This window comes from Pholis gunnellus, assembly GCF_910591455.1.
Source record: "Pholis gunnellus genome assembly, chromosome: 7".
NCBI classification, from domain to species: Eukaryota; Metazoa; Chordata; class Actinopteri; order Perciformes; family Pholidae; genus Pholis; species Pholis gunnellus.
The window spans coordinates 7,795,600-7,822,972 of NC_136533.1; the positions used below are offsets into that span (position 1 = coordinate 7,795,600).

General features: G+C 41.9%; 4 protein-coding genes across 4 annotated transcripts; 3 read left to right on the top strand and 1 right to left on the bottom strand.

Annotated features, from left to right (window-relative positions):
• Positions 1-1,295: 1,295 nt before the first annotated feature.
• On the top strand, positions 1,296-10,414 carry mov10l1 (Mov10 like RNA helicase 1; the record flags this gene model as incomplete). The annotated part of the gene is made up of 24 exons (XM_079163481.1): positions 1,296-1,395; positions 1,501-1,688; positions 1,876-2,035; positions 2,293-2,405; positions 2,625-2,812; positions 2,932-3,072; positions 3,256-3,573; positions 3,774-3,971; positions 4,210-4,324; positions 4,657-4,834; positions 4,949-5,019; positions 5,122-5,213; positions 5,777-5,850; positions 6,100-6,281; positions 6,708-6,854; positions 7,120-7,241; positions 7,342-7,441; positions 7,530-7,676; positions 7,935-8,108; positions 8,236-8,385; positions 8,615-8,722; positions 9,793-9,933; positions 10,011-10,102; positions 10,399-10,414. 24 exons carry the CDS (start codon positions 1,296-1,298, stop codon positions 10,412-10,414), a joined length of 3,315 nt encoding a protein of 1,104 aa, XP_079019607.1.
• Positions 10,415-14,305: 3,891 nt separating this feature from the next.
• On the top strand, positions 14,306-15,545 carry szl (sizzled; the record flags this gene model as incomplete). The annotated part of the gene is made up of 4 exons (XM_079163307.1): positions 14,306-14,586; positions 14,717-14,883; positions 15,045-15,140; positions 15,235-15,545. The coding sequence occupies 4 exons, from the start codon at positions 14,306-14,308 to the stop codon at positions 15,543-15,545; spliced, it is 855 nt and encodes a 284-aa protein (XP_079019433.1).
• A 1,452-nt stretch (positions 15,546-16,997) lies between these two features.
• On the top strand, positions 16,998-18,230 carry LOC306698981 (prolactin-like; the record flags this gene model as incomplete). Its single annotated transcript, XM_079163482.1, has 5 exons — positions 16,998-17,007; positions 17,101-17,279; positions 17,434-17,535; positions 17,664-17,849; positions 18,024-18,230. 5 exons carry the CDS (start codon positions 16,998-17,000, stop codon positions 18,228-18,230), a joined length of 684 nt encoding a protein of 227 aa, XP_079019608.1.
• Positions 18,231-19,083: 853 nt separating this feature from the next.
• dbx2 (developing brain homeobox 2) lies at positions 19,084-22,878 on the bottom strand (the record flags this gene model as incomplete). The annotated part of the gene is made up of 4 exons (XM_079163760.1): positions 19,084-19,275; positions 19,426-19,610; positions 21,416-21,499; positions 22,602-22,878. 4 exons carry the CDS (start codon positions 22,876-22,878, stop codon positions 19,084-19,086), a joined length of 738 nt encoding a protein of 245 aa, XP_079019886.1.
• Between the last annotated feature and the right edge of the window lie 4,495 nt (positions 22,879-27,373).

Below are 27,373 nucleotides of genomic sequence, written 5' to 3' on the forward strand. Positions count from 1 at the left end.
TGGTTCACAGTGGGTTCTCTGTAGCAATATGGATGTACAGTCTTTAATAATCTACATTGGAGATACCCAGTGGAGATAGCCATCTTTTAACAACTTGCAAATCAGTAAGATTCATGTCATCTCACAGAATACAAATGTCAAACTGCTTTAGCCAACACAAAGAGCTTTTTGAGGAACCTCTTTGAGGTATGAAAAAATACAGGCATTTTAGTGCCTCTCTAAATACTGCTGTTAAAAGACAATGAAAGGATTCACAAACTTTCACTTTTTAAAATTTAAATGACAACTTAACTGAACAAGGCTGGTTTGGCGGGGGCATTATGGGATGCACAGTATGTCCGTGACAGGTTGGGTCAGGTTCATAAATTGATCATAGCAAATCCACTCTGTTAGCATCATAGGCTAAGTGGTTGAGTGTGAGAGACTATAAGGGTTTAAAATGGTGTAAATAGGAATGGGACAGCACTTTGCTGTAACATATCACGTTACTTATGACAACGACAATAAATATGATGTACACTTGTTGGTATTCATTTTATACTTTGTACTCCCTGATTTTAACGTCTTCCAGGCTTTTTCCTCCCAAGATGAGAGGTAATTCATATAATCTATTTACTTGTTTTTGTCAAAACAGCTTCAATGACAAAATTAAATATTTGATGAATAAATAAATAAATATTCTCTGATTTCATGTGTTGATTTTGTTCCATCTTTAACCCTTAATGTTTCTGAGTAAATGTAATATGACAGGCTGAACACACGTGAGCTGTCCCCTTTGTTTACCTATTTTTTACGTCTCCAACAACTTCCGGTTCAAGCGAGGAACGAGGAGCGAGGAAATGACAAATAAGAGACTTGGGATGCAGCCAAGGTCTCCACCCCAACACGTTAGTTTTGCTAATATTTGCGTTGAGAACAGAACGGTAATTGAAAAAAAATGACCTCACGTTTCCCTTGTTCGTTAAATAATGTTCCCAAATAATTTCATTTTCTCGTCGCCCTTTGCGCAACTGCTAAGGGAACTTTCAACTCCCTAATATTAGCTTTAAATATGTAAAAATAGATTTTATGTTGGTAGCTAATGTAGATGAGAGCTAAAGAAATTAGCTAGCCAACTAGCGTCAGGCTAGTTGACGAACTTTGTTAGCTAGCTTAGTTGGAAACTATTTATACTGCTTCTAACTTTAAATAAAGCCAGGTGGCACATGTTTGCGGTGTTAAAAACGTCTCTAATCTGTTTGTTTTTTTAAGAGTGGATAGCTAGCTAGAGTTACCTCAGCTTCCACCTCGCAGACATGCTTTCCGCCGTGCGGTGTGTGCTGTCTAAGCTGGTGTCTCCATTGTGGAGGACTGTGGAGGTGGACGAAGGAGAAGACATGTTCTCCAGTACACCAGGTAAATGCAGCATTCCCCCCCAAAGTATAACGTTAGTGAGATGAAGATCTGTGTTAAGCCCAACAACACATTTCACGCCATGTCATTTTTTGGGCCACATTTCAGGCATGAAGGACATCCGCCACCTGCGGGGTAGCGTGGTGACACAGCTGTGCCTCGACTACGGCATGATAGATGGCGCGGTTTACTTCACCAGTGGAGAGGTGTTGGGCGGGATGCCACTGAAGCAAGGGGACTTGGTGGACTGCATAGCGGTACAAGATGGTGCCCAAGGAGGATGGAAAGCTTTAAGGGTGAGCATCCCGTTGCCTCTCTCAAGCATGCATTTGCAAACTACATAACAGTGTATATGTTTCTTGTTCTTGTGTCAGTATGCTTGATTATTGTTCCCTCTACTCACAGTGAATCAGTCGGGAACATATAGGGCCATTGAGATGGAAATTGTCAGACAATGCACCGTTTTTTAATTCTTTCATTTAGGTGGAGAAGAGTGCAGACGCTTGGGAGGATGGTGGAACAACCTCCTTAGAAGCTGACAGCATGCAGCTGAGGCCTCTCATTGGCACAGTCACATCATTTGACGGAGATGGCGGCTACATAAACCAGACCACGTTCTTCCCCCGCTGCAGTCTATGGGAAGGTACCGACGCTCACTGTACTTGACGCACTCAAATTGTGAGCCTCTTGACCCCATGATGCTTTGCATACACTTGCGCTGTTGTCTACACCCACAGTGGTCCTTCAGTCTCCGAACTGTCCAGCATGTTTGACTGATACACAGCTATATTGATGTTTGTCTAATCTACTCTGTTTGAGAGCTAACCAAAGTCACAGCCACACCAACATTTGGTAGCACTTGGCTGAATGCTGATGTTATATTTCCAACATTGTTGTCAGGTTACGAGCCAATGAAAGGAGACTGGGTACAAGCTAAATATTGTATCAATCCCACCCAGTGGACCACCCAGGCTCGTTCTGTGGTCCCTCTACGGTACCGCCGCCTAGACCAGGTAATTGCATCATTGAATGTTTTTGGCCTTTTCACACATTACCACACTTTTTTTAATACTTCAGTTGCATTTGCAAAAGGTGTTGCACTTGATTTGGACAGTGTTCACGCTTAAAAGCCTATTCGGGTCTGTCTAATACAATTTGAGTTGTATTAAAACCTTACTTGGTTATTAGTCTAACTACTTATTTCATCCCTCTGAATGATCCTCTGTCTCCAGCTGCTCGTGACCAGTCTGTATGGTAAAAATGGAGTGGTGGACGACAGTGTGTTCTTCAGCCTGGACTCTCTGCTGCTGCCTGCCCACTACCAGCCTTTGCCGGGGCACCTGGTCAACGTGGTGGTGGTGGAGAGCAGTCAGTCCTTGTACTGCTGGAGGGCCCTGTGCATGGCCCCCTGCCTTCAGAGGTGTTGGACTGTCTTCTATTTTCATAGGGCTGCACCATAGGATTATTTTCAAATGTCAAAAAGGAGTGTAGAAATGCCAATCAGTATTTGATGTCTTATTTTTTTTCTTCCTGTTGCAGTGGAAATATTTCTGCTACACATCTCCCAGAGGCTGAACTCAAGAGCATTTTGGAAAACAAAGGGGGGCTGGATGTGACCGACTATGGCCAGTTTGTGGATCTGATGATAGGGGAGAAACAAGAGCTGGTGCTCTGGATACAGTGAGTGACCAAAGAAGAAAGAATATATTCAGAGTAAAAGTAAAGCACTAGTTACAAACCTCTGTAAAATAGAAGTATGATTCTTATTATTGGTAATCAGAATACCTGTTAAAGAGAAATTATTTCCACCCGTATCACAATACAATATATTGTATAATCTTGATCTTTTTTTTCTCATAACAGAAATAAAGGCTCTGAGACCCACAGGCTGAAGTACTGTGACTTTTCTGGCTGGGATTCAGAGGACCAGTTCACTCTGGTTACCGTCAAAGACTCCAAACCACTGAGACCCAAACAACAGCCTTTGCACAAATGCTACTCGGAGTCTGAAAACTGCTCTGAATCTTCACAAAAACAAGGCGAGGATGCAAAAGAGGTGCACAAAGAAAATGGCGAGGTGCTGAAGGAGAGTATCCATATCCCTGGTGTGAGGAGACAGGAGAGAGATGTGGATATTTCACCAGGAGAGAGGTTGCCTATCGTCGTAGCCTGCCAAGCAAAGTAAGTCATTTTTTCAACTCTTGTAGTGGCATTAGTATAAATACCAAGTAAGGGATGAATGTAGAATGGAAAGTGTTTGACTGTGTCCAGGCATGCTGTCTTTCCATATATATGTATATATAAAAAAAGCTGTATTTATTGAAATGTCTGTGTGGAGCTCCTTTTAGTATGTTGCCTCTCTGTTCAACTAAATTGCTCAGGAGCCTGGGAAGCTGTGCTGAGCTGCTGTTGCTGCACTTCTCCTCTTTCACCATCGGGAGGCGCCTTGAGGTCACAGTGGGCAGTAAAGTGGAGAACCTGCTGCAGCCCTCGGTGCCCTACAGTCCCAGAGACGCACGTCTGGTCTCAGCAACGCCTACAAACGTGATCACCGTCTGCGCTCCAAAAGGCACACCAAGGTATCGGCACAGCGGATTCTAAGAGCACCAAGCTAGTAATGGATGTCCTGCCTACCTTACTGCTATTGTGATATGTGCCACTTACTCTGTGCACTTCGTTCTGCTCATATAGAATTGATGCATTCAATTAATAACGTGTAGATTTTATTGAATATTTGTTATTTTTGCAGACAGGGAGCGTCCATAAAATTAATTATTTCTGTCGCCTGTTCTTTAATATTGAGTTTCTCACCTGCAGGCCTATCAAGCGGCGGCTGCCAAACTTCCTAGCCAACTATCCACTGCCCCAGGCTCTCAGAGACTGTGTGGAGGCACAGAACGACGTTCTGGTAGTTCAGCCCTGCCTCGGAGAGGTGAGCATATATACAATACATATATTGATTAATGGTGCATTCAAGCGCTTTGGATAATGGAGTCTACCAAAATGTTTTTATTTACTTTATGAATATATGCTTCCTGAATCCGCATCCTAACAAAGGAGTGAGCCTCTGGGACTCTTTTAAATTGCACAGGCTGGGTGATGTATGATATTAAAGGACCATCCTTTATTTAGAGGATGCCACACAATTGGCTCCAGTAGCTGCTGTTCTGTGTCTTGGTCTTTTGGGGTGAGGCAAAGAAAAGAATAAAGTTTTGTCTTCAGGAATCACCGGCGATATCACGTTTTCCTTCTCCTGCTGCTCAGGTGCTATCACCGTCCAACATGCGTTTGCGTTTCTCGGTCCTTCTCTGGCTGGAAGAGCTGCACGCAGAGAAGGAAATAAGTGAGTTCACCATCATCGGGGCCCTTCTCAGGAAAGGAGGGGCCTACCTGCACCTAGAGGTCCTTGGGTTAACCGAAGGCAGGCCAAGTCTTAGTATAGGTGAGGAGGCCTCAGTTGTCTTTCTTCACCATTGTTGAATTATTGCAAAGGTTCATGTTATGATTTATTTTTCTGGAGCAACACTAGAAGGCTTTTGACACGTTTGCTCTGCAGGTGACAGAATAGTTTTGAAGAAACCACAGAGTGACGGTGTGGTGGTGGAGTACATTAGTTATGTAGCAGAGGTACGTTGATGTTTGATACTCTGAAGCATTTCTTATGTTCTGCATTATCAAACAGAAACGCTTGCGTCAGATTTAATCTAATGCTCGTTTTGTGACTCGCAGATCAACGATGAAAACGTGAGTTTGAGAGTGAACTCCGAGTTTCAGCGCAGCTACCTCGGAGAGCCCCTTGATGTTGAGTTCACTTTCAACAGGTTAGGAAAAAGATTGTGTTTTTGATTTCATAAATCATCATCAGTCGTGCGTCATAGTTTTAATACAAGTATTCTGACTGCTTGCATCACCAGATTGACCATGAGACGGTGTCACAACGCACTTGACCAGACAAAACTGTTCGGGGAGAGTAAGTTCTGGTTTCATTCAAACTGCTTTAAGTCTGTGTGCCTCCTGTCATTTTAGACACAATAAAGACCAACTGTACATCACATGCAGTATGCAGTACTCTGTAGAAGGCACAATATGTCACATTGACATACACATGGATGAAAAATGTAAGAGAAAATAGAATTGCTCCGGTGATGTATTTAATATCACATCTTACGTCTCCAGCAGCATTTGCTTGCTGACATTAATATGTCTTGATGGCTACAGAGTTTAATAGACAAATTCACAATTTGAATATTTACAAGGGTAATAAACTTAGACTTACACATCTGGTTTATGTCGCATAAGCTTTCATGATGCTTTATTTGAAAAGTAGTCTGAAGAGATTTAAAATGTAATTTTCACATTGTTGTGCAGTTCTTTTCCCCTCTAGAGTGACTGTTAAGCCCCTTCAATGGACAGGAAAGTGGATAGAGGAGCCAGACCAGAACAAAACAACAGAGGACAGTAAGGTGAAAGACGGAAACAATAAAATACATTAATGTCAGTCATTTTAGTCTTGGTTAAGTGTAATTGTATTTGAAAAACAGGTTCCAGCCATGGTAAATGGAAATGTTTCGAGCGTTTCCGTCGACATGAAGTCAAAGGCCACACAGACTAAAGGTACACAGTTTACTTTTTCATTTGGTACAAACTTTACCTGTTCACGTCGGATGACATTGACAACATCAATGACACATGTGTAATCACTTATAGATGGTATTCCGCCATCTAAACCCATCCCCAGCATGGGGAACTTCTTTAACCCGGACCTGAACCCCCCTCAGAAAGAGGCCGTGAGGAAGATCCTGGAAGGGGAGTGTCGGCCCATTCCCTACGTGCTGTTTGGACCTCCAGGCACTGGAAAGACCATCACCCTCATAGAGGCCATACTACAGGTACAGACCATGTCCACTAATCGGGTTGTATTCATTAAAAGGCAAAGTGTACCTCCCAGCATGCCAATTCTGAAGAAACCCTTTAATGTTCATGTAGACGGATATACGAGTTCCTAACTTTAAGATTGTTGTATTTCTGGCCACAGGAATTAGACCAGTAACACAAAGTATTTCTCAGATAAATACAACTAACAAGGTGTAGGTTTGATTTATTGAAGTAGTATCTCAGACCTTTTCTTGCATGGCAGCTGGTTTCTCATGATGATTTCACATGATTGTAGAAATCAAATAAAGTTGGTATTGGTGTCACTGTAACGGTACTGGTACTGTAATCGTAAATCTTTAGACGATACCCAGCCCTACATCATCATTTTGTCGTATGTCTCTCAACATTTCTCCCATTCTGCTCCTTCTTTCCACCTCCAGGTTTACTACTTTCTGCCCAGTAGTCGGGTACTCGTCTGTACTCCCTCCAACAGTGCTGCCGACCTCATCTGCATCCGCCTCCATCACAGTGGTTTCCTGCATGCTGCGAGTTTGGCCCGCGTCAACGCATCCTCTAGGCAGGAGGAGGTACTTGACAGCATCAGGGAAAAGACATTCACTGTGCAGACACCTAACTCAAAGTGATCAAAGGGAAAATATGCACGCTCCTCTGTGCAGTAACATCTGTTCAGATGCCGTCGCCATTTGCCACCAGGCTGGGCGGTACAATTGTCAGTAATCCCTTTTGAATAATTGATGAGGTTGTGATAACACGCTGTGTCTGCATCTACCTTTAGTACATTGCTTTATCACCTAAAATGTTTGTGCCATGTTGACTTTTTCTTTTTCTTAGTCCATCCCAGAAGTGCTGAGACTGTACTCGAAGGCAGGAGAGGACATCCGTCAGGCCTCTTTTCACAGGATTGTGGTCAGCACCTGCTCCAGCGCCGGCATGTTCCACAATATAGGAATACAGTAAGGCCTGCGCTGTAGGACGGCTGGCTGAGCAGCTTGTGTCCAGTCTTCTTTCTCCTACTGTCTCAGTTCTTTTTACTGTGGATCTGTTTGTCCTCAGAGTGGGACATTTTACCCACGTGTTCCTGGATGAAGCCGGCCAGGCCACAGAGCCAGAGTCCCTGATCCCCATGAGTTATTTATCTGAGCGAGATGGACAGGTCAGCACGAAAACCAGCCTCACTGATTATTGAAAACCTGCCCGAGCTTTCTTCATTGATCATGACTTTTCCTCCCTCACCCGCTCAGATAGTGTTGGCCGGTGACCCCTGTCAGTTGGGTCCATTAGTGAAGTCCAAGCTGGCCACTGCCTTCGGCCTCGGGGTGTCTCTGTTGGAGAGGCTGATGGCCAACCCGCTGTACTCCAGACACGACTGGGGATACAACCCCAAGCTGGTTGGTGCACTGCAAACATCTTTCATTAGTTTTATCAAGTATCACATTAACATTAATGAAGGTCATTTTTCATAATTTCTACGCAGCTGCTATGCTACATAGCACCTGATGACACTTGTTGCATATTTTCATATCTTTATATATATATTTTAGTGTCATCATTGATCAAGATTAACAACGAATAACTCCTGTTAGCAGAATGTTTTGGATAATATTTGACTGCATGATGATTAGAAACCTTGTCTTTTACTACTACAGGTAACGAAGCTGATCTACAATTACCGTTCTCATGAAGCCTTGCTCACGCTGCCCTCCAAGCTCTTCTACAAGAACGAACTGTGTTTCAACGCACCGAGGGCCGTAGTGGAGACTCTCTGCAAGTGGCAAACCCTGCCCAAAAAAGGCTTTCCTCTCCTCTTCCATGGAGTTAGGGTGAGTGGTCATGCATCTACAATGAGCACCAGCTACGTCTGAAACATGTAAACCATGTCGGGCTTATTCAAGTTACTGGGAAATTCAGCTCCCTCGTTTATTCTATGGTTTCTGCTCTGCCCTATAGGGCACCGAAATGAGGGAAGGTAACAACCCATCATGGTTCAACCCGGTGGAGGCTGTACAGGTCATGTTCTACTGCTGCCAGCTGGCAAAGAAGCTTTACAACCCCGTGGATGCCTCTGACATCGGCATCATTGCCCCCTACAAGAAACAAGTAAGACTGCACGGCTCATTTGCTAAATGTGTATCGTGCTTTCTTATATCAAAGCTTTATTACACTTCAGTTACAAAAGTAAGCTGTCCTTTCTTTTTTCATCTTAGTAAAGTGGGGGGAAAAGCTATTTCTGTGTCATTTCACATTAAACTGCAAGGTAGCTTAAATGGCTTCTAAGTGACTGCATATTGTAACCCAGCAGTGTCCTTGTCTTCCTATTATTCTCCAGTGTGAGAAGATTCGGGTGCTGCTGAGTAAGGTGGGCCTGTCTGACATCAAAGTGGGCTCCGTGGAGGAGTTCCAAGGACAAGAGTTCCTGGTCATCATCATGTCTACGGTAGGCTACTACTGTATCTGGGCTCTCTTCTAAATTAGAGGTCCATTGTTTTGATTCTGTACAGCAATACAGCACATATTTTGTGATAATGTGTATCATAATTCCATCTAAATGTATATATTTTTTGTCTCGGTCCCGACGTGTCAAATGTAGAGGAGGTTGGCCAAATTGTCAATGTTGTGGAAACTATTTGTGTACCGGACACATTTGAGAAGAGTGGGGCTTCTGGTGGTTCAGCTCAGCTGTAAAGACCCAAATGTTTCTAGTTGTTGTTGGCACCACCATGTGGTCGGTCAATGTAGTTTTCTTTGGGTGAGCAGTTGAACCTTCCTTCGACAAATTTGGCCGATGTAGGTTTTTCAGTTTTATGAGATCCTGATCAAATCATTTTTTTGTTGTTTTACTACTATCAATTAAAAGTTTGTTGCTGCAGTCCGATTTTTAAAAGAAGAAATCTTTATCCATCATTTGCCTTTCATCACAGCTTGAACTCAACTGATGTCGAAGATTGTTTTTTTTCCACGCCTACATTTGGGCGGTTTCAACCATTTTACTATCAGAACTAAGATGTTCTCAAAATAATCTCTAGACTCTGCCCCCTGCTGTGCATTCAGAGACGTTTCTGGTGGAGTGACATGTCTTCCTGCTGAGCCCTGTTGAAGTGCACGAGTGAATATTCATTTAATATCACCCTAAAAAAATTGTAAAATATGATTTTGTATGAGTGGTTATATGAATGTAGTTTATGGTGCTGTTGGACTGCGGGCCTCTCTTTGTGTGCGGCAAGCCGGAGTGAAAACATCGAATGTTGTTTAAAACGGCTAAATGCCAACAAATATGGATTGAAGCAAAACTATTTAGATTAAGAGAGAGCGTGACAAAGAGAGGGTGGACTATTGCACGCAAGGTTTCTGAGTTATTAATAATAATCATTTGGATGACGTCAGATGCTGTTATCCATTTCAAATTTTAAAAAAGAATCTGGAGCACAATCATGCATCATAATGTTCCCATAGTTAATTCCATATTTAGGCATCTCCTCAGTTCCTTTCATTGTCTTTATGATAAAGGTGCGCTCTAATGAATCGGTGCAGAGCGATGATTTGCAGAGTGCGCTCGGCTTTCTGTCCAACCCCAAACGCTTCAACGTGGCCATCACGCGCCCCAAAGCCCTGCTCCTGATCGTTGGAAACCCCCACATTCTCATCAGGGTGAGTGACAAAAGCTTTATTAAACCTTGTATTTTTGTTCTTTATGAGCTTTTTAAATACTTGATATTCCTTTCCAGGATCTATGCTTCAGGGCTTTGCTGCAGTACTGTTTCATCAACGGGGCGTATCTGGGCTGTGACCCCCCTCCTTCCCTCAGAGACTCTGAGATGTATGTGAGGTGGTCATCATTAAAATGCATATTTACACTCACTAGCTGCTTTGTATAGTAAACCTATACAATCCAATGCAACTGTTCTGCCTTAAGGTCCTTTGATATTCAGTTGTTTTGACACCAGGTATACCATCTGTAAACACGTTTTTTTATAGTTCAATTGAATCTGCTTGTTTTTAGTTTGGTGTGATTTGGATGGAAAGTAGAAGCACTTCTCAATGACTTTAGCATACTTCCATGCAAGTAGCTAAAAAAGAGCAAGAACATTAACGGTCTCTCTGTTTCTCCCACAGTGTTGCAGAACAGTAAAGAACGGCTGAAGAGGACAACGTGATCATAGATGTTGTACCTTAGCTCTGTCTGTCAGCCTGAGCGTCTTATCGTGTCCTAAGTTCTCTCTTGACTGTTTGCATAGTGTCGCTCTCTCCATCAGTGTTAACGGAAGTTGTTTGAAAAGAGAAATGTCTCGTTTCTGTGAAGGCAAAATGCAGTTCCATGTGGGAAGTAGAAATACAGATGACGCTCGTGTACACTGCACAATTACTTCTGTGTCCTGTGATTATTAAGTTGATGTGCTTGACTGAGCATAAGATTTTTCAATTAAACTATCACATATTATGGGTCAATTATTGTGAATTGTCTCATAGTATTTCAGCATTGTTCATCTGCCAGTCATGCAACAATAATGATTTGAATGGCTTTGGCCTGATTTCTTTAATTTTCTTCTTTTTTTTTATTTAACAGCAGCTTCAGCAAATTCCCAGTGCTCTGGTATCAGACCTTTGTTGAGAACGTGAAGTTAAACAGAAGTTAATGTTTTAATTTCATAAAAAGTTGAGTGTGAGACTCGGGGTTAGTGTACCGAGTTGATCTGCAGTTGTCTGCTAGTCTCGGCGTGGCAGCGTCTGCCCACAAGGCCCGGAGACTGGATGTGACAATTGAGTGCTACTGACAGTCTGCACGGGACTGTCAGTCCTGCTGGAGCCCAGTAGGAGGGGGGGGGGGGGTGGGGGTCAATCTGTTAAGTTAATGAGTCTCTTATGTGCTAGGAGACAGCTTTTATTTGAGTTCACTGTGTTGTAAGGCAGGCCAGCTCAGACACCCTGCCCCCCCGCCCTGCTTTGTCTTTGATGTGTGTCTCAGGTGTTCACTCTGCTGCCCCACTCTGCCATTAGAGACCCTGTGTTTGAAGGAAAAATACCCCAAACACGATTCACGCTATGATACTCAAATGATTTTGGATGCTAACTTCAGCATCTGCAAACATCTCTCTTTGCCGGTGACGTGTTTGAAGTTGGCCACTAGTGACTCTGCTCATACAATATTTGAAATGGCTCTTTCCAATTAGTTTTATCTTAATATAAAAATGAATCCCTGTGAACCCCACATCCTGGTTAAATGACCACAGTGTGCTGTTGTAATGAAGAGGACGTTGTTTTCAGCTTAAGAGGAAAATGTTTCACAAAACTGAGCTGCGATGGAAATGGTAAATAGTAATGTCTTATTACTTGGTGTAAAAACGGACCCATTCATTGTAAGTATGACACATTTAGCCAGCTATTTCACTCCAGATGAATGACTTTGAGCAGGATGATGTGCACTAGCAAAGAAGATTCCTAAATCCAGTGAATATATTGACTTTGCACCTGAGAGAAGCTTAGACAAGTCGTGTTTTGGTCCAGTTTATAGTCAGATAGTAATGCTATGAAGGGAAATGTCGACTTGTTTCATGAGCCTTTTAAAAAAACAAATGGGCAGGTGACGGGTGCCCAACCTCTGAAACTTTATCCTTAATCTTAAAATGTCCCCGATGTGTTACAGGATAGCAATGAATTCATTATTAGGGTGGATTTCTGCTTAAAAACGGGTCCTGGTGCAACTTCTGGTAGTGCTGAATCAGAACAACTTAACTGCTAAATACAAAAACAATGAAGATTCATGTCTGGTTTGAATGGTAGAGAATGCTGTTTTTAATTTAACGTAATTTATTTTTGGCCTGATATTCAGCTCAAAATATGTAGCTTAGTGAATTAAAGCGGTATGCAAAAAATCCAGTGACTATAATCACTTTGGACCTGTACAAATAAGTAAAGTTATATATATATATATATATATGTTATAACAAGATACTGTACTTATTCTGTCTATCTTTGAGGTGAAGCATGTTTGACAGACAGGTGCCCGTCCGTTCATCTCATACTCGTATCACCTCATTAGCTGAGTCAGGGGCAGGCAACACATTACCAAGACAGACACTGTGTCTACAGGGCAGCCATTAGGCCCAACAACAGACCCCTGCTGCGCTCCTGGCAGGGGGGAGCTTGTTAAATGTGTGGACCTATTGTTCTCCTAAATTGGTCTGTGACTCTAATTGCCCAGTTAGTCCCCTTTTTACGGGCTATACTCGTCTACCCGAACTGGAACCAGCCTCCACTCATCAGATCAGGCTGTAAAAATGTGCTTAGCTGGGGCCGATGGAGGGCTCTGGCTGGCTGCAAGAGTGCAATCCGTGCAGTAGACAAGGCGGGCATATACAGGCCCAGCAATGAGAGTATAGGGCCTTTTGGCATGTCTGACTCCACAATGAGCATGACAGGCTGGGTGGGATAGAGACCTCTGATTCATGAGGGAAAGTCCTCAAAAGACCCTGATAGACATCTAAATCTACAGACAGACGACATCCAAACAAATACGTTGATGCTGTAATGTAGCCCTATTGTTAAATTAAGAGGCTTAAATACATGAGACGTAGAGAATGGGACACATTAGCACTCGTGTCTGTGCTCCCGGTCTGCATCTCAGGACGAGATCTCTGGTGTCTTGAAAGGGATGTTGGCCTGTTATGACTGAGGGTGTGTATGGGAGATGTTGCTCTGGTTATTTATGGTTATAAGTACCATGCAAATTAAACATTGATATCTGGTTGGAAGAAGATGTATGTTTATGGATAGATAGATACTTTATTAATCCCTCAAGGGGAAATGTGTTCGCTACAGCAGCATTATGATACAGGTAAGCAATCAAAGTAACAGAGTAAAAATATATTGAGTGTAAAAATGCACAATATATATACAATGAAATTAACTAACTAAACAGTAGTGCAAAGATGTATTTTTAACAACAAACAGTTTAACTGAGTTCTAGTCTTGTGAATGATTTATTGTACAGTCTTTATCTCCTTATTGCATGAACTTGTTCTTGAGTATAACACAGATCTGTGTGTAGAGTGCCATGCACACAGTGGCTGATGATGCCGGAATTTCTTTATTGCTGATGCATGAAACCGATAAGCCAAAGAGGTAGGCTCATAGTATTTTGCATGTGGCTGTGAGTTTGTGTTATTGGGAGATCAAAGCCAGGTGAGCCGAAAGAGACTCTACTTTGCTAATGAGAACTGGAGGCTCTGCCGATGAAACCCTCCAATTAGGAAGCAGGGACACATGAAAGAGCCTGGCAATATGAAGGAGACTGCCTGTCTGTCTACAAAAAACCTCCGATTTATTTCTAAAGGAACTTTCAGAGAGGGATTTTTGCAAAGCCTCCTTATGGGATTAGGTTGTTTTTACGGATCAGCCAATGCAAAGGTGGCATCATTTTATATTTCACTTACTGTGATCAAAGCAAATATATTATTGGGAGTGGTCAAAATAACGTTCACTTTTGAGGTAATTGATTCGGTATTTCAAACACTGTAAAGATTGTGTGCCGAGTAGCAGCATATAGGACTTTGAATGTCAAGAGTTAGCGTTTTTACATTATTTTCCATGAGGTGGAGCACGTTAGTTTTCTGTCTCCTGGACCTATGAAAGCAAGTGAAGCAGATTCTGTGACTGGGCTTCAGACAGTGAAAGTTGGGCCGTGATTGCCCATTGTGACCCCTCCCTACTCCCCCTCACACACACACACACACACACACACACACACACACACACACATGCACACACACACACACACACCCTCCAACTGCTTATTACCCCCCCCCCCCCCCCCCATGTCTGCAGGCATCACAAAACAAGCCGTTGTCTCCAAACACATCGTCTCTGCGTCTTTGATAGGTAGTTGATAACAGACTTTCAGACTGATGGGGCTGGCTGACCTTGCTGTATATAAAGCAAGCAGCAGCAGCCACAAAGCCAGAGACTCAGTAAAAGCTCCTCCATCTACCTCGTGGACTCTCCGGATTTTTGCCAACTCTCCGCCATGGCTGTGTTCTTCACCGTGGCTCTCCTGACCATGACCTGTCCTCTGATGGCCTTTGACATGGGTCAGTCCACTCGTTGCGTCACTATCCCCAACCAGATGAAAGTCTGCAAAGACGTTGGTTACTCTGAGATGCGGCTGCCTAACTTCTTGGGTCACAGCAACCTGGAAGTTGAGGTGGTGCCACGTTCAGAGGACTGGAGGCCTCTGTTGCAGACCGGCTGCCACCCTCAGGCGCAGGCCTTCCTCTGCTCCCTCATAGCCCCGATCTGTCTCGCCACGTAAGGAGATTTTTCCATGTATTGTTCTTTTGTCTTTGTTTATTTTCTGTGAAATACACTCATTTTCATCGCTATTGCAGTAATTTTGCATTCAATGTTTAACCTTTTTTTTTTTTATTCTCTCCTCCAGATTTATTCAACCATGCCGTAGTCTGTGTGTGGTAGTGAGGGACAGCTGTGCCCCGGTGCTCGCCTGCCAGGGTCACCCATGGCCTGAGGCACTTGATTGTGACCGCTTTCCTGCTGAGGAAGAAATGTGCCTTTCTCCCCAACCAAAATTGAACCACTTTACCAAAGGTATGCATGGACCACAGACTTAATTATTTGAACTCTGTTTTACTATACTGCCTTGTCATTCCATTGGCAGAATGACCTACCAAGTGCTTGCCCCTTTAGATTTCCTATAATTACTGTATGCCCTCCAGGTTTGTTGAATTATGTTTAATTTGTTATCGCAGATTTGTTACCCAAACCTGCTTGCCAAAACTGCCCGTCTGTGGAAGAGGCTCCTGCAATGAAAACAGTCCTGAATAGTTTCTGTCAGCATGATTTTGGTAAGTTTAAGAATCCTTTCACCACGCCGTGGTTTGTTGACGTGTATGCTGTATGGCCAAATGATTAATTGTTTTTTTTACCTCTGCTCCTCAGCTGTGACTGCCAAACTTCATCGCTGTCGCATACCCATGGGAGAGCCAGAGTATGACATTGAGGGCCGTGTTGAGTTTATCCGTCAGGGACCTCTCCTGCCTTATGACACGCAGCACTTGCTCCAGCAGTGGCTCCTCATCAACCTGCGCTGTGCCGATGTCCTTGTGCGCCCCGGACGGTCACAGCTTTACGTGCTGACTGGTTCTGTACAGCCTGATGGTACCCTTGCTCTCACCAGTGTCTTCCCGTGGCACAAAAAAGACGCAAACATTGCAGGGGCCACTCGCAAGTGGAAGCACTACAGATGTTGAATGGATCCATCTGTAAAACCTGGAGCTCTGAATCTGTGTTTTTAAGTGTGGACTCGCACAAGAACAAACTTTGTATTTGATTCTGCACCTAAAACACACATGATTTGAGACAAGATGGAGAGTTTCTTGGCATTGGGTGTTGGCGAGAGTTTGTAAAGTAAGCCAAATGTGTAGAAAACCTCCTTTGCCTCCCTCAGCAGCTCACTGTCTCATCACTGCTCTGACAGCACACAGTAATAGCATGCACTCAAAACTGTACATAGTATGAATTAATGTAAATCGATTGTAGATTCTATTTTCTTTAAGGACATTGGTGTATTTATGACATCCTTTCTATGTGTATTTTATGCGGTAAAAGATGACAATAAAATGTTACAAAACTATACTATTGTATGTGTAATGTTTAACGCTAACCACTGTGTTGACCATACTGCTTAGCCCATTATTGTTCTCTTTATACAGCAAAGGGAAAGAGTCATGAGAGGCTCCTCTAAATCTTGCTTATCACTCATTTCTCCACAAGGTGGCACACTAATGGAGAAGCAGAGCACTGGTTCACTATTATAGTAGTAAAAGAGTATTAAAAAAAGGGTTCAGAGGAGATGTTCAATGCAATATAAAAATAATACTTGCATGCATTCATTTGATGGTGAATTTTTACCCCCTTTTTGCTTGAAATCTTCACTGTATAATATTGTGCATTGCATTTACAAATGAGTCATTGCATGATGTGGAAAGGGGCTCTGCAGAAGACAACTGTAGAATGACTCATTCACTGTAGATGACCTGTGGTCTCTGGCGTGCTATGTAGCGCTAATGAGAAGACAAATCACTCACTTAACATTTGAATAGCCTCGTTTTCACTGCCAGGCTGAACAGAACTGTGTTTGGGTTGTTGGGTTGTTGAACAATGGGCCAATTCTATACTTTTGTGATACTCATTTTTATGTACTGCTCCTTACAGATGATGTCTTGTAGTTTAAAATAAATGTGAAAGTGCTGAATGCTTTTAGAGATTTGAATATTTTTAGTTGCCCCGATTAGGCTAAAATGATCTTGAATGTATGAGTTTGTATTGATTTTATTTATCATGCTTTGTATTTACTGCTAAAGTGAGACATGGGACTTTTATACGGATCAGTTATTTGGACTGAGCTCAAAGAAATACAAGTTTTTATCTACACCGTTCACAAATATTAATTATTTTAAATTGATGAATTGCCTCAGCCAATTTATAGTTTGTCGTACTTTTTCCGCCTGGGTTAGCTTGGTCTGTTCTCCACTGAGTAGTTAATGAAGCGAAGCGGATGACGCGGAAAGAGAAAAATCACATTTTCTGAATTTGTTTAATCAGCAACGTCATCACAGTTTGAGTTTAGCTTTCCGCAATAGTAGCTCTGGTGGGAAAACAGCTCTACTCATCATCTGGTCCTCCACCGCAGGAAAAGAACCATGAAAAATGGTAAGATAGCGCGACGATTAATTAAATACACAAACGTATTTATTTAAATGTAGTGCTATTGATTTTTAGTGACTACACCTTTTTTCCACTCAGTTCTGTTTGCTGTTCTTACACTGGTGTACCTGGAGCTTTCCATGACGGTTGTCGCTGCCCCGATCTGTGCCTATGGACAGGCTGGATGCCATGTTCTTTCCCTGGTAGATCTCTTCGAAAGGGTCATACAACAGTCTTCAAGAATGCACGGAATCTCCAGTGATCTGCACTCTGAATTTGTGAGTTCTTTTATTTCAAGTCTGACATCGATCATCCATCACCATCCATCAACCTTTCGACCGCCATTCATCCACCATCAATCACCGTTGGTTTGTTTCGGCTATCTTTCAAGTCCTGGTATCACTACGTGTGGTATGTGTGTCCGTATTGCAGGAGCAAGATTTCTTTCCCAGGGAGAACCTCGTAGGAAAAAGGAGGTGCCACACATATGGCATACTAACACCAGACGATAAGGAGAATGCACAAAGGCTAGGGGTGAGCATTCATGTTGCTAATATTACATTTAGTCATCATGCACAGAAGCGATGGCACTGCATCTTGTCAGAGATAATATAAAGTTGTACTTTACCACCGATTTATTTAAGCAACTCTTTCATGTGCAGAGGGAACAATTGACAGAGGTGATCCTGAGGCTGCTTGGGGCTTGGGGTGACCCCCTGTCTCAACTCTACCGGAGCATGTCTCAGGATCAGAATCAAGACTTCAACCACTACAGCTCCAACAAGGCACTGGAGATCAGTGATATGGTGCATGATCTGAGGGAGGGAGTAGCAATAATGGCTGAAGAGGTAACAATCCACTTACGTTTGTGTTGTTTGGTCATATCTAACAGTGATTGTATTGATTATAATTTAACTCTTGGTTATTTGCCATGTTTCTTTCTGTGACGGACTATATGTCTCTACATTCATTCCTTGAAAGAATGAATTATGTACCATCAATGTTTCTTCCTTCTACCCCAGATGAAGCTGTTGGGAGGGCTCGGTAACACTGTGGGTTATATCTCTCCTGGGAGTTTGGTCCCTTCTGCCTTTTCCTTCCACACTCAAGGAGAACTCAACTCAATGGACCATCATGACCTACTCTCTTGCTTCCGCAGAGACTCCAACAAAGTAAAGAATTATCTCCGTATCCTGAAATGCACCACCCTTCCTGGACTGGACTGTTAATAGTGATGGCAAAGCAGTCTAGAGTATTAAAAAAATTAAATTTGGCTGAATAGAAATGTCTGTTCATTGTTTGCTTTTAACTACACATATTCTTGCTCTCCTGTATTGTGTGCTTTTACTGTAGAGGATTGTGCATGCCTCTGGCAGTATCATTGTTTTAGGTAATTCATTATTTTTTTTGTCTTTAAACATTGAGCATTGAATATAAATAAAGGAATGAAGTAAACCTTCATTGTTGCCGGTGATCTTTTTGTTAAAGGGGAACACGAGTTATACATATTTATAGAAATGGTAGATGGTGTGTAGTAGTGTGTTCAATAACATGGAAATGGTTTTGCTCCAGAGAGCCCAACACAGTGAGAATAATCAATGTGGAAATCAGGATTCACTGAAACACTTTATTTACAGTTGCTCTATGTGTTCACGATCATGAAAAAAAAAAAGAATATTTACAAAATATACCAAATGATTTGACTTCACTATAAAGCTGACCAAAACAATAAAATACAAAAGTCAGGCAGGTAAATGCATTAAATGAATGACTCATGTGTGCATTTAACTGATTACAATTACAGTGGACATTTTTCCCGGAAAGACTTTTCAGTGTAATAACCGATAAATTGCTTACTGAAGCCAGTGAAACGGAATAAGATGATTGACACACCAGTTGAACCTTATAATAATTATGATGGGACAAGAGAAATTACATTCATTAAAAAGTTAATATGATCAGTGTTAGTCTTCACAGACCGTGTTTTCCATCCACGTAATTTTAACGCCCTCCCAGTAGCCTTTTTTACAGGTTTTTGTGAATTTGAGAGTCATTGGTTTACTTTCCACTCATTACTATCTCTCATGTGTCCCAGACACTCTTCTGTGGGGGTGATCGCTCATTCTTTGAGTCAGAGTGTTTCTGCGATGGTTCTTCCTCCTCCTGAGCAAGACCTTGGGCCATGAGCTCATCCATTGGGGAGCGAGTGTTATGAACTTCCTTTTCCTTACAGTTCCTCCACTTCATTCGGCGGTTCTGGAACCAGATCTTTACCTAAAGCGTCAGGAGAATGGTAAATGGTAGAATTGTAACGGTTATCCATATGACTAAAGATGTTCACAGATTTCCTGCTGAAGGTCTTTTAGGATTAGTCAGGATTAATCAGGCAAAATGCAAAAAAATACGCAATTCCTCCTTGATTACCTGTGACTCCTTGAGACTGAGATCCGCTGCCAGCTTGTTCCGGTCTGTCTTGCTGATGTATTTCTGTCTCCGGAAAGTTTTCTCCAGCTCTTTCCGTTGTTCTTCAGAGAACACAGCCCTCCTGAGGATCCCTCTGCGTGACTTAGGGCTTATGTCAGCAGACCACATTCGAATATTTGCTCCCTCTGAAACATAAAAAAACCATATATTATTAATGTCAGTGTGTTGACCCAAGCTACTATAGATCAACATCAGTGAGGTATGGGTTATTAGCTATCATTGGTGGACTGTGGAAAATAAAGCGTAACTTCATTGAAACGGGGGTACAAGCGGTGACCAGGGGAATACAGAGGTTGTGTGAACTGAATTGAGATGAAACAGCACATTATTGTGTTTAAGTGTTTCATGAAGTAGACAATCTTGATTTAAATGGCACAAAATCCACTCTTTCCACAATCATTACGCACACTTAACCAACCATCCCGCATTTCCTACCTTTTCAACCCTAGACCATGCCACTTTTTGTCACACTTGCTTTATCACTCACTTTTGATTTCTCTTTTGCTATTTGTCCAATTTAACAAACTGGGGGTGACTAAAGAGAATAAAAAGCCACTTCAACTGAGAAAAAGGGATTTGGTGAACTGTGAGGAGCAATCCCACGCTACTTCACTCACAGGTGCAGGCACAACAAAAGTCAAGTGGAACAATTGATCGGATCTATTCAATGTTGCCTTTTTAATCTGTACGACAAATCTGCACATAGACCACCTCTGGGGAGCACATAACAGGTTTGGACATGCTTCTCACTTCTCTATTGGGACTCAATGGCTTTCACTTAAATAGCTGATTACCAGGTCATTCCTGGGCAACGTGTGTGTCTACCCTAGTGGGCCAACCATAGAGCCCTGCGGGACACCAACAATAGAGCCGTTCAATGGAAATGCCATTACTCGATGGTTCAGTGGCCCAACACTAAATCTTTTCACTTGCAGGTATGAAGCCAGTTTGTATGAGAAGATGAGCTCGAAAAAGTCTATAAAAGTCACTTTCATTGAATGCTTTATGTCCTAGTCAAGGAGTCTCCAATGGGTAGGAATGAGAGTTGAAGGACAGGAGAAAGGAGGGGGGTTTGAGGACCAAGCTCTTTAGCCACACAATGGCTGGGGGATGTTCCTGGACCAGCCCTCTTCTGTAGAGAAATGGGCGAGCTTTTTGTGCTTAGCGGAGTTCATTGCTGCAGTGAAAAATTGCAGCGAGGTCGCGTGTGGATGGTGGAGTGAAAGTGCCAATTGGTCACGGCCAGACTTGGCATTGTTGTGTTGCTGGCCACTGTGGGAAAGTGTCAACCTACTAAGCGGACTCCAGGGACCTGTGACGAGCATCATAGATTGCAGAAACTAATAACTTCCAATTACTGTGGGATAGTACCAAAATAAGACAGCTGCGTGTTCTAATTAATTTGAGTGTGATACAGCACTAGCACTCTACACAAGTTGTATGAACTGAAACAGTTCAAGCACAGTTTAGAGGAAAATTTGAGGCGCAATTACAGATTTTATGGATGTTTCCAAATTTCTTGAGGCCTGAAAATGAAACTTAAAGCTATTGACAACTGAACTTATTAATGCTGAGGGAGTGGTAAGCCTTGAAACAATCAGCATTATTCAAAAGTAGGAATTCACACCTGGTAATAATCGTAATATGACAGAAGACAAGATGTTTATTTGCTCTGCATATTTGCGCTAGTTAAAGTGTGTATTTGGAAGTACAAAATAGGGGGCCCCAGGGACTCTGAAAAGCCTCGCAGCCCACCCCTCTTCCCCGTCCTAAACAGCCGTGAATGTTTATGAATAGAGCCGTGCAGAGTTGAACGGAGAATTAGCTCTTTGGCATTGCATCAGTAATTAGCTGTGGAAAGCATGGGAGACCCTGCTGCTAATGCTTAGAGAGTAGCTGAGGCATTGCTGATGAGGCATAAAACACTCACTGGAGAAGACAGGAGGGGGGCTGGACCCACCGCAGCATGCCAGCAGATACTGCGGGCTCCGCAGGAAAACACTGCTCAGTACACCTGCAAAGAGAGATAGGAACGGTCAGATATAGTCACGTGTTAAACAGGTGAGACAGGTATAATACATTAGGGACTATACCTGGATCACCGCCGTCTTCTGAGAGGCATTCGAAGTCCTACTTTGTCAAATTTGTGTTATCTATATTTTTTACAGCAGTGCTAAGCTTTAAGTGATGCATCCAGACTTTTTATTTCATTTTTATTTTATATTTAGATGTTTTAATAGATGTATTTTATTTGAAAACTATGCATTCGAATAATAAGTATTTATCAATTCTGTTTGAAAATTAGTTTGCTTAAAAAAATAATTGGGCTCCATTAATGAACACGCCATTTTTAGAACTTTCATATAATTGTAAAGTTTGCACAGCTTTACATTTTTTTTATTTATTTAGTTTAATTAATCTTATCTTTGCAGTCATTATCATTTCTATTTGAAATATGACTTATAAAATGTTATTTGTATTTAGTTTTTATGTCATCAATTGTTAGATTTTGAAGTACCCAATCATTTCAAAAGTTAGTCTTCACAAACTTCTTACTTTAGTGAGTGAGACTTCGCCATCAAGCATATAAATGGCCTACACAGACCTAAATTAACATTTGAAAATATAGTTCATAATTTAAATTACAAAACAGGCCTTTACGGGGTTTTTTTTACTTTGGTAGTACACAGCAACATGTGCTGGGAACATTTGCAAAGTCAAAGCAGGGACATTTCAGCGGTAAATAATGATTACTAATTAATAATGATTCAATTATTTTATACAAGTTAAAATATGTCAGTGTGTCAGTGACTTACGCCACACTTATCTGTGACATCTATTACAAAGTTAAATACAACCTATAAATTAAATTTCAGACCTCTGAATAATTTCCAGGCTAAAAATGTAGAATTTATTTTACATAAATATATCATTATTTATCCTTTAGATGAATATAACGGGTTATAAAGAAGAAATAAAATACTCATGGAAGAAAAAGAAAGTTTCTGGCTTTAGGTCACACAGTGTAACTTTGTAGCTTCAAACATTTAAATTCCTTGAGATGCAAATATAATCTTACATTTTTTTTATTCTGCTTTCATACAAAATCAGTTTACCTGAGTGCGGCAGAAGTGGTCCTCCTAAATCTTTCCCCTGCAGGGCACTGTGGGCCTGGCTTTGATAGGCTCCATGCTCAGAGCCCCAGGTTCTCCTCGGACGTTCACACGCTGCTCGTCTCAGGTGTCCACCTGCCGTCCATTCCGGACGGGCTGAAGGTGTCTGTGACTGCAGCAGATTGTCAATAAGAAAACTCTTTCCAGAGTTCCCGAAGCCGGGAAAAGCAGGAGGAGAGCCAGCCATATTCCTCCTGGTGCAGCTCTGAACTGAGACCATCCTGTTCACACAGTGACCCGAACACTTGAGTTCCCTCTTCACCAGTCACAGCTCAGTGACACTAAATTCTCCTTTAATCCCTTCTTGAGTGACCAGGCCAACTTCATTAAACTCTGAGGAAAACAAAAGTTCTCTGCTCTTCCTCTTTCGGGCCTGCACTTTGCTACAGGGCTGTGTCGTGATTGGCTGAGAGGCTCCAATGTGCTTCTCAATTCAGATAAGGCTGGGGCCTTTCTGGAGTGGCAGAAGGTGGGTCTGGCTCATTCATTATGTCAACTAGCCTATTAAATGATAGACACCAGAGACAATGAACTGCTGGCCAAAGTTTAACATGCACCAAACAGTCTTCTCCAGTAGTAAATAGTTTTCTCTTTTCTCCAGCCTCCCATTGTGCCTCATTCAAACCCCTGAGCAGTTCATTTGCAATGTGCTTTTTTTCTGTTTCATTTCAGAAACATTGTTCAGTGAGGGCTTTTCTTGATTGCAAAATGATCCAAAAGACAGACCACCTTAGTGGGAATAAATAGGGGTCGACAAAGTAATGCAATCAAATTTGAATACAAGTCATTTTCACTTCAAAGATAAGCAAAAGTGCAACAAGCTCATGAAAGGAAAACTTTTTTTTTCTTAAGAAATGTTGATGACTGAATTGTCTTTGTAAATTTGATTTTGATTTCATAATCAATTTGATGGGCTTTTTTTTTATTGTATGCAATAGTTCCATTAAAACTCTGCCTTTACTGTTGTTCATAAATCTTTAAAAAGAAAGTTATGAATATTTTCTAAAAAAAGACACTTTGTGTCTGAAAGAGCAATGTTTGTACAACATGACAATGTTATTTTAATATTGCACCATATTGAAAAACACCATGTCATTGACCTCATCTTTTTTCGGATTAAAGACAACCTTCCTAACCATTACGTGTTCCACTTTGGTACCTTCAGTCTTTTATTTGACATTCACAGAGGGGTTTAATACCTGGTGGGATTCTGTCTAGGTCAGCATTGGGAGATCCATGTAGCTCCACAGGCGTCAGACTCAATCACTTAAATATTTATTCAGTACCAGTTGTCAGTATTGTGGGGGCATGATGCTGCATATTTGAAGGTTGCAACTGTAGAAAAAGATATGGTCACACAAACAGACAAACATGCATGTCGGGATGTTTTGGTACAAACACGTCCAATGAGGGGCTTGTGTAACCTTTCACACTGCAACTAATGATCCTCAGCATTAGAATAGAAAGTCCAACAAGAGGGGCGACAGAGCCGGAGTTTAGGCACAGTAAACAGGCATATCCACACTGGTCGGGGGGGGATGTTGGAGGGGGTCGGCAGGGAGCTCCAGTCTGCGCGTGTAGATACCTCATGCTGAGCATGGAAATTGGCCCAGACAGCTCGGCCTATTGTGTGACGGCCAGGGAGCCAAAGGTTGCTTGTAATCAAATTTGAGGTTTTATTCCTCAGACTGGTGGAGAAGGCATAGCGCTCTGTCACATGATGAGTGTTAGGAAGTCTGTGCACTATCTACTTTTGTGTAGTGAGTGTGTGTGTGTGTGTGTGTGTGTGTGTGTGTGAACATGTTCCACATAGACTAGTGGCTGTGATAGTCCCCCACGGCTTTTTGTTTGGTGCAGAGTCATTTGTTTATATGACAGACAGAAAACAGCAGGTTCAGCTCCAGGTTCAGCTCCCTGTGCTTTTATTAACTGTACTAGTTTACACTTTGAAAGGACCCTGATTGTGGTCAAGGTATGTTTTATGTGATAACGTTGGGAATATTTGTTTAGTTTTTTCTTTGGGCCTCACTTTCTTTCCACTTTAATAAGAATGTGCAGCAATTCTGAGAGCTGTTCTGAGCACCTCCAAACCAACAACGCTCCTGAAAACATGATTTATTCCTGTTTGAATCCTGTATTTCTCTGTGTTCGTCGTCATTTTAGGTAGAACCAATCTCACACTCGCACATTTTAAAAGGCATCGCTAAGAGCGTATCATCATTAAGATTCACCACTTCGTAATTAGCCAGATTCCAAAGGAGCGCTCCAGGAGAGGGAGGTATAATTAGGCTATTCTTAAACAGTGGGTCTTGGATACACCCTGAAGCAAGTTCATGTGAATTTATTTGATGTCCATCTCTTTTTTAGAAATGGAGGGAAAAAAACAGGGGTCCCTTCATTCAGAATCCTCACAAAAGCCCTGTTGAAAGCTAGCACTCTGTAGACCGGCTGAGATCCCCTTTCTCTCTTTTTTAACCCCACTAAAGCTCTTAAAAAGATACCGGCCCATTGCACACGCAATTGATATTCCACCACTCGAACTTAATATCGTGAATGGAGGGCCAAGCTCTATGAATCAGGAAGACAATGCGCTTAGCTTAGCAGCAAACTGGCACTTTGTGTGCGGTGTCTGTGCCTCAGAGGAGGAAGTTTCTAATGTGAGCCTCACAATTGTGTGTCTATAGAGTTCTAATGAGCTTCTGTGTGCTGAGTGAATGGCTGCTGGCCATTCACCATGAGGGCCCAATGAGCCAGCTCACTGCACACATTCACAATAGGATCCAGGGGGAATGGGAGTGGCTGTGTTGAGCAACTGCACTGCGTGGGCAGTCTATAAAAGATCAACATACGTATAACCATGCTTCGATTAAGAGTCCATATTAAGCCGGTAACATTTAAGAAATATCTTTTTAAATCAGTTTCAGCTCTGTGTCCTTGCTAATCTGGCGTTTTTCTCATTCCGGAAAGGAAACCTTTTTTACTCCATCCAGAGTGGATACATGTTAAAATGCCTTGGTCTTTTCATGTGTGGAGAAAATGGAGCTTTTGTAAAACAATGACTTAAGCCGGCCCACTCACTCACTTGGGGGGTAATGGGATAGAACAGTTAGAAACAAAAAGCAAAGATATGCATCCGCATATGGCCTCGGGAGCATGTTAAAGTCATTTACTTGTTAGGGACAACGCTTATTGACGAAAATAAAACAAATGGAAAACTTCATTCATTGTCCTTTACCACGGTTAATCCTTTATATTGAAAGAATTCATTGATTGAAAAGTTATTATTTTAAGAATGAATTGACTTAATATCAACTATAGCCAAAGGGCCACAAAACCAGCAATATGAGTTTTCACTCTTTTCTCTACATTAGCTTACATCAATTATGGTATTCATGTATCCAGTCTGATACTACTCAACACGTCAAAAGAGATGACATTACACCAGGCCATAGATAAACCCTTTGACAAAAACCTAGTTTAACCTTTGAGGGAGGCCCTGCAGTACATAGTCGATTTATTTCTATATTCACTCTCTACCTTGTTCCTGCAGTTACTTTGTGTTGCCCATATCTTAGGTCATCAAGTGTTTAGCCCTGGCATGGTCCAAGGGCGACACTATCTGTTGTACCTCAGTATTGCTACACTCTGATATTGTCACTGCAATTCACTACCATGCACACAAGATGGCACTGAGAGAATGAAAAACATCTGCATTTCAGTGACATGAATGAAATGAGAAAAAAAAGGTTTTTGTTTTATATTGTTCCAGGAAATCTTTCATTTTTAATGCAATATTTTGTTTTATTGTCCCCAGGCATATTTTGATATTTGATACTTTGTTTTGCTTACTATTCAGTTGTTTTAGTGATTTAAACTTGTTGTACTGTTGCAGTTGTATTGTTGCAATGTTGTCAATACGTCAAAGTGGTGAGAATGGATATTAAACACGTTATTGAGCAGACAGATGTAATGAAGCACAGCTTTTAATGTGATTCTTAATTGTCTGATTTGAAAGACAGACAAAGTAAACTATGCAGCAAATGTATCCTGGGAGGGCCCTGTGGGAACAATAGGGACCATTATTCTGCAGATCATTTCAATCCTGGCACAGCTACTGTAAGCAATTTAATTTTGTCTATGGCATTAGTATGTCTATATGGTGCTTTCATGGCCACGGCGAATAAGCCTCTGAGAGTTAATGCGTCACCCATCTGGATCTTTTAGAGTCAGGACTTCTGCTGTGCCCATGACCTTGACCTGAGAGATTCAGTGTGTATGTATGTGTGTGTGTGTGTGTGTGTGTGTGTGTGTGTGTGCATAGCAGGAACGTAGGTGTATGTTCGCATTGTGTACTTTTATTACTTTTCATTCTTGGCTGGCCACATGCTTTAATGACGCTTGTTTTCTTGATGGCACATTAGGAAATGTGGGCATTACAGAGTAATTACATTTCCTGTGTCTGTACCCAGAATAAATCTAATATTATTAATAATGAATAGAGGATTGGGGGCCCTATCGTGCAGCAGACGTGACGCTCTCTGCCACTGCAGAGCCATTGCCTGCCTTTGTTTTATTGACAACAGCAACCCATTAGCTGCACACCGTGGACCTATGAACAAGCTGTGTGAGTTACACAGACAAGGGCCTATTTGTCAAAACACATCAGTTTTGCATGAGTCATAATTTTAACAAAACATGTTATTGCCGTTAGTAAA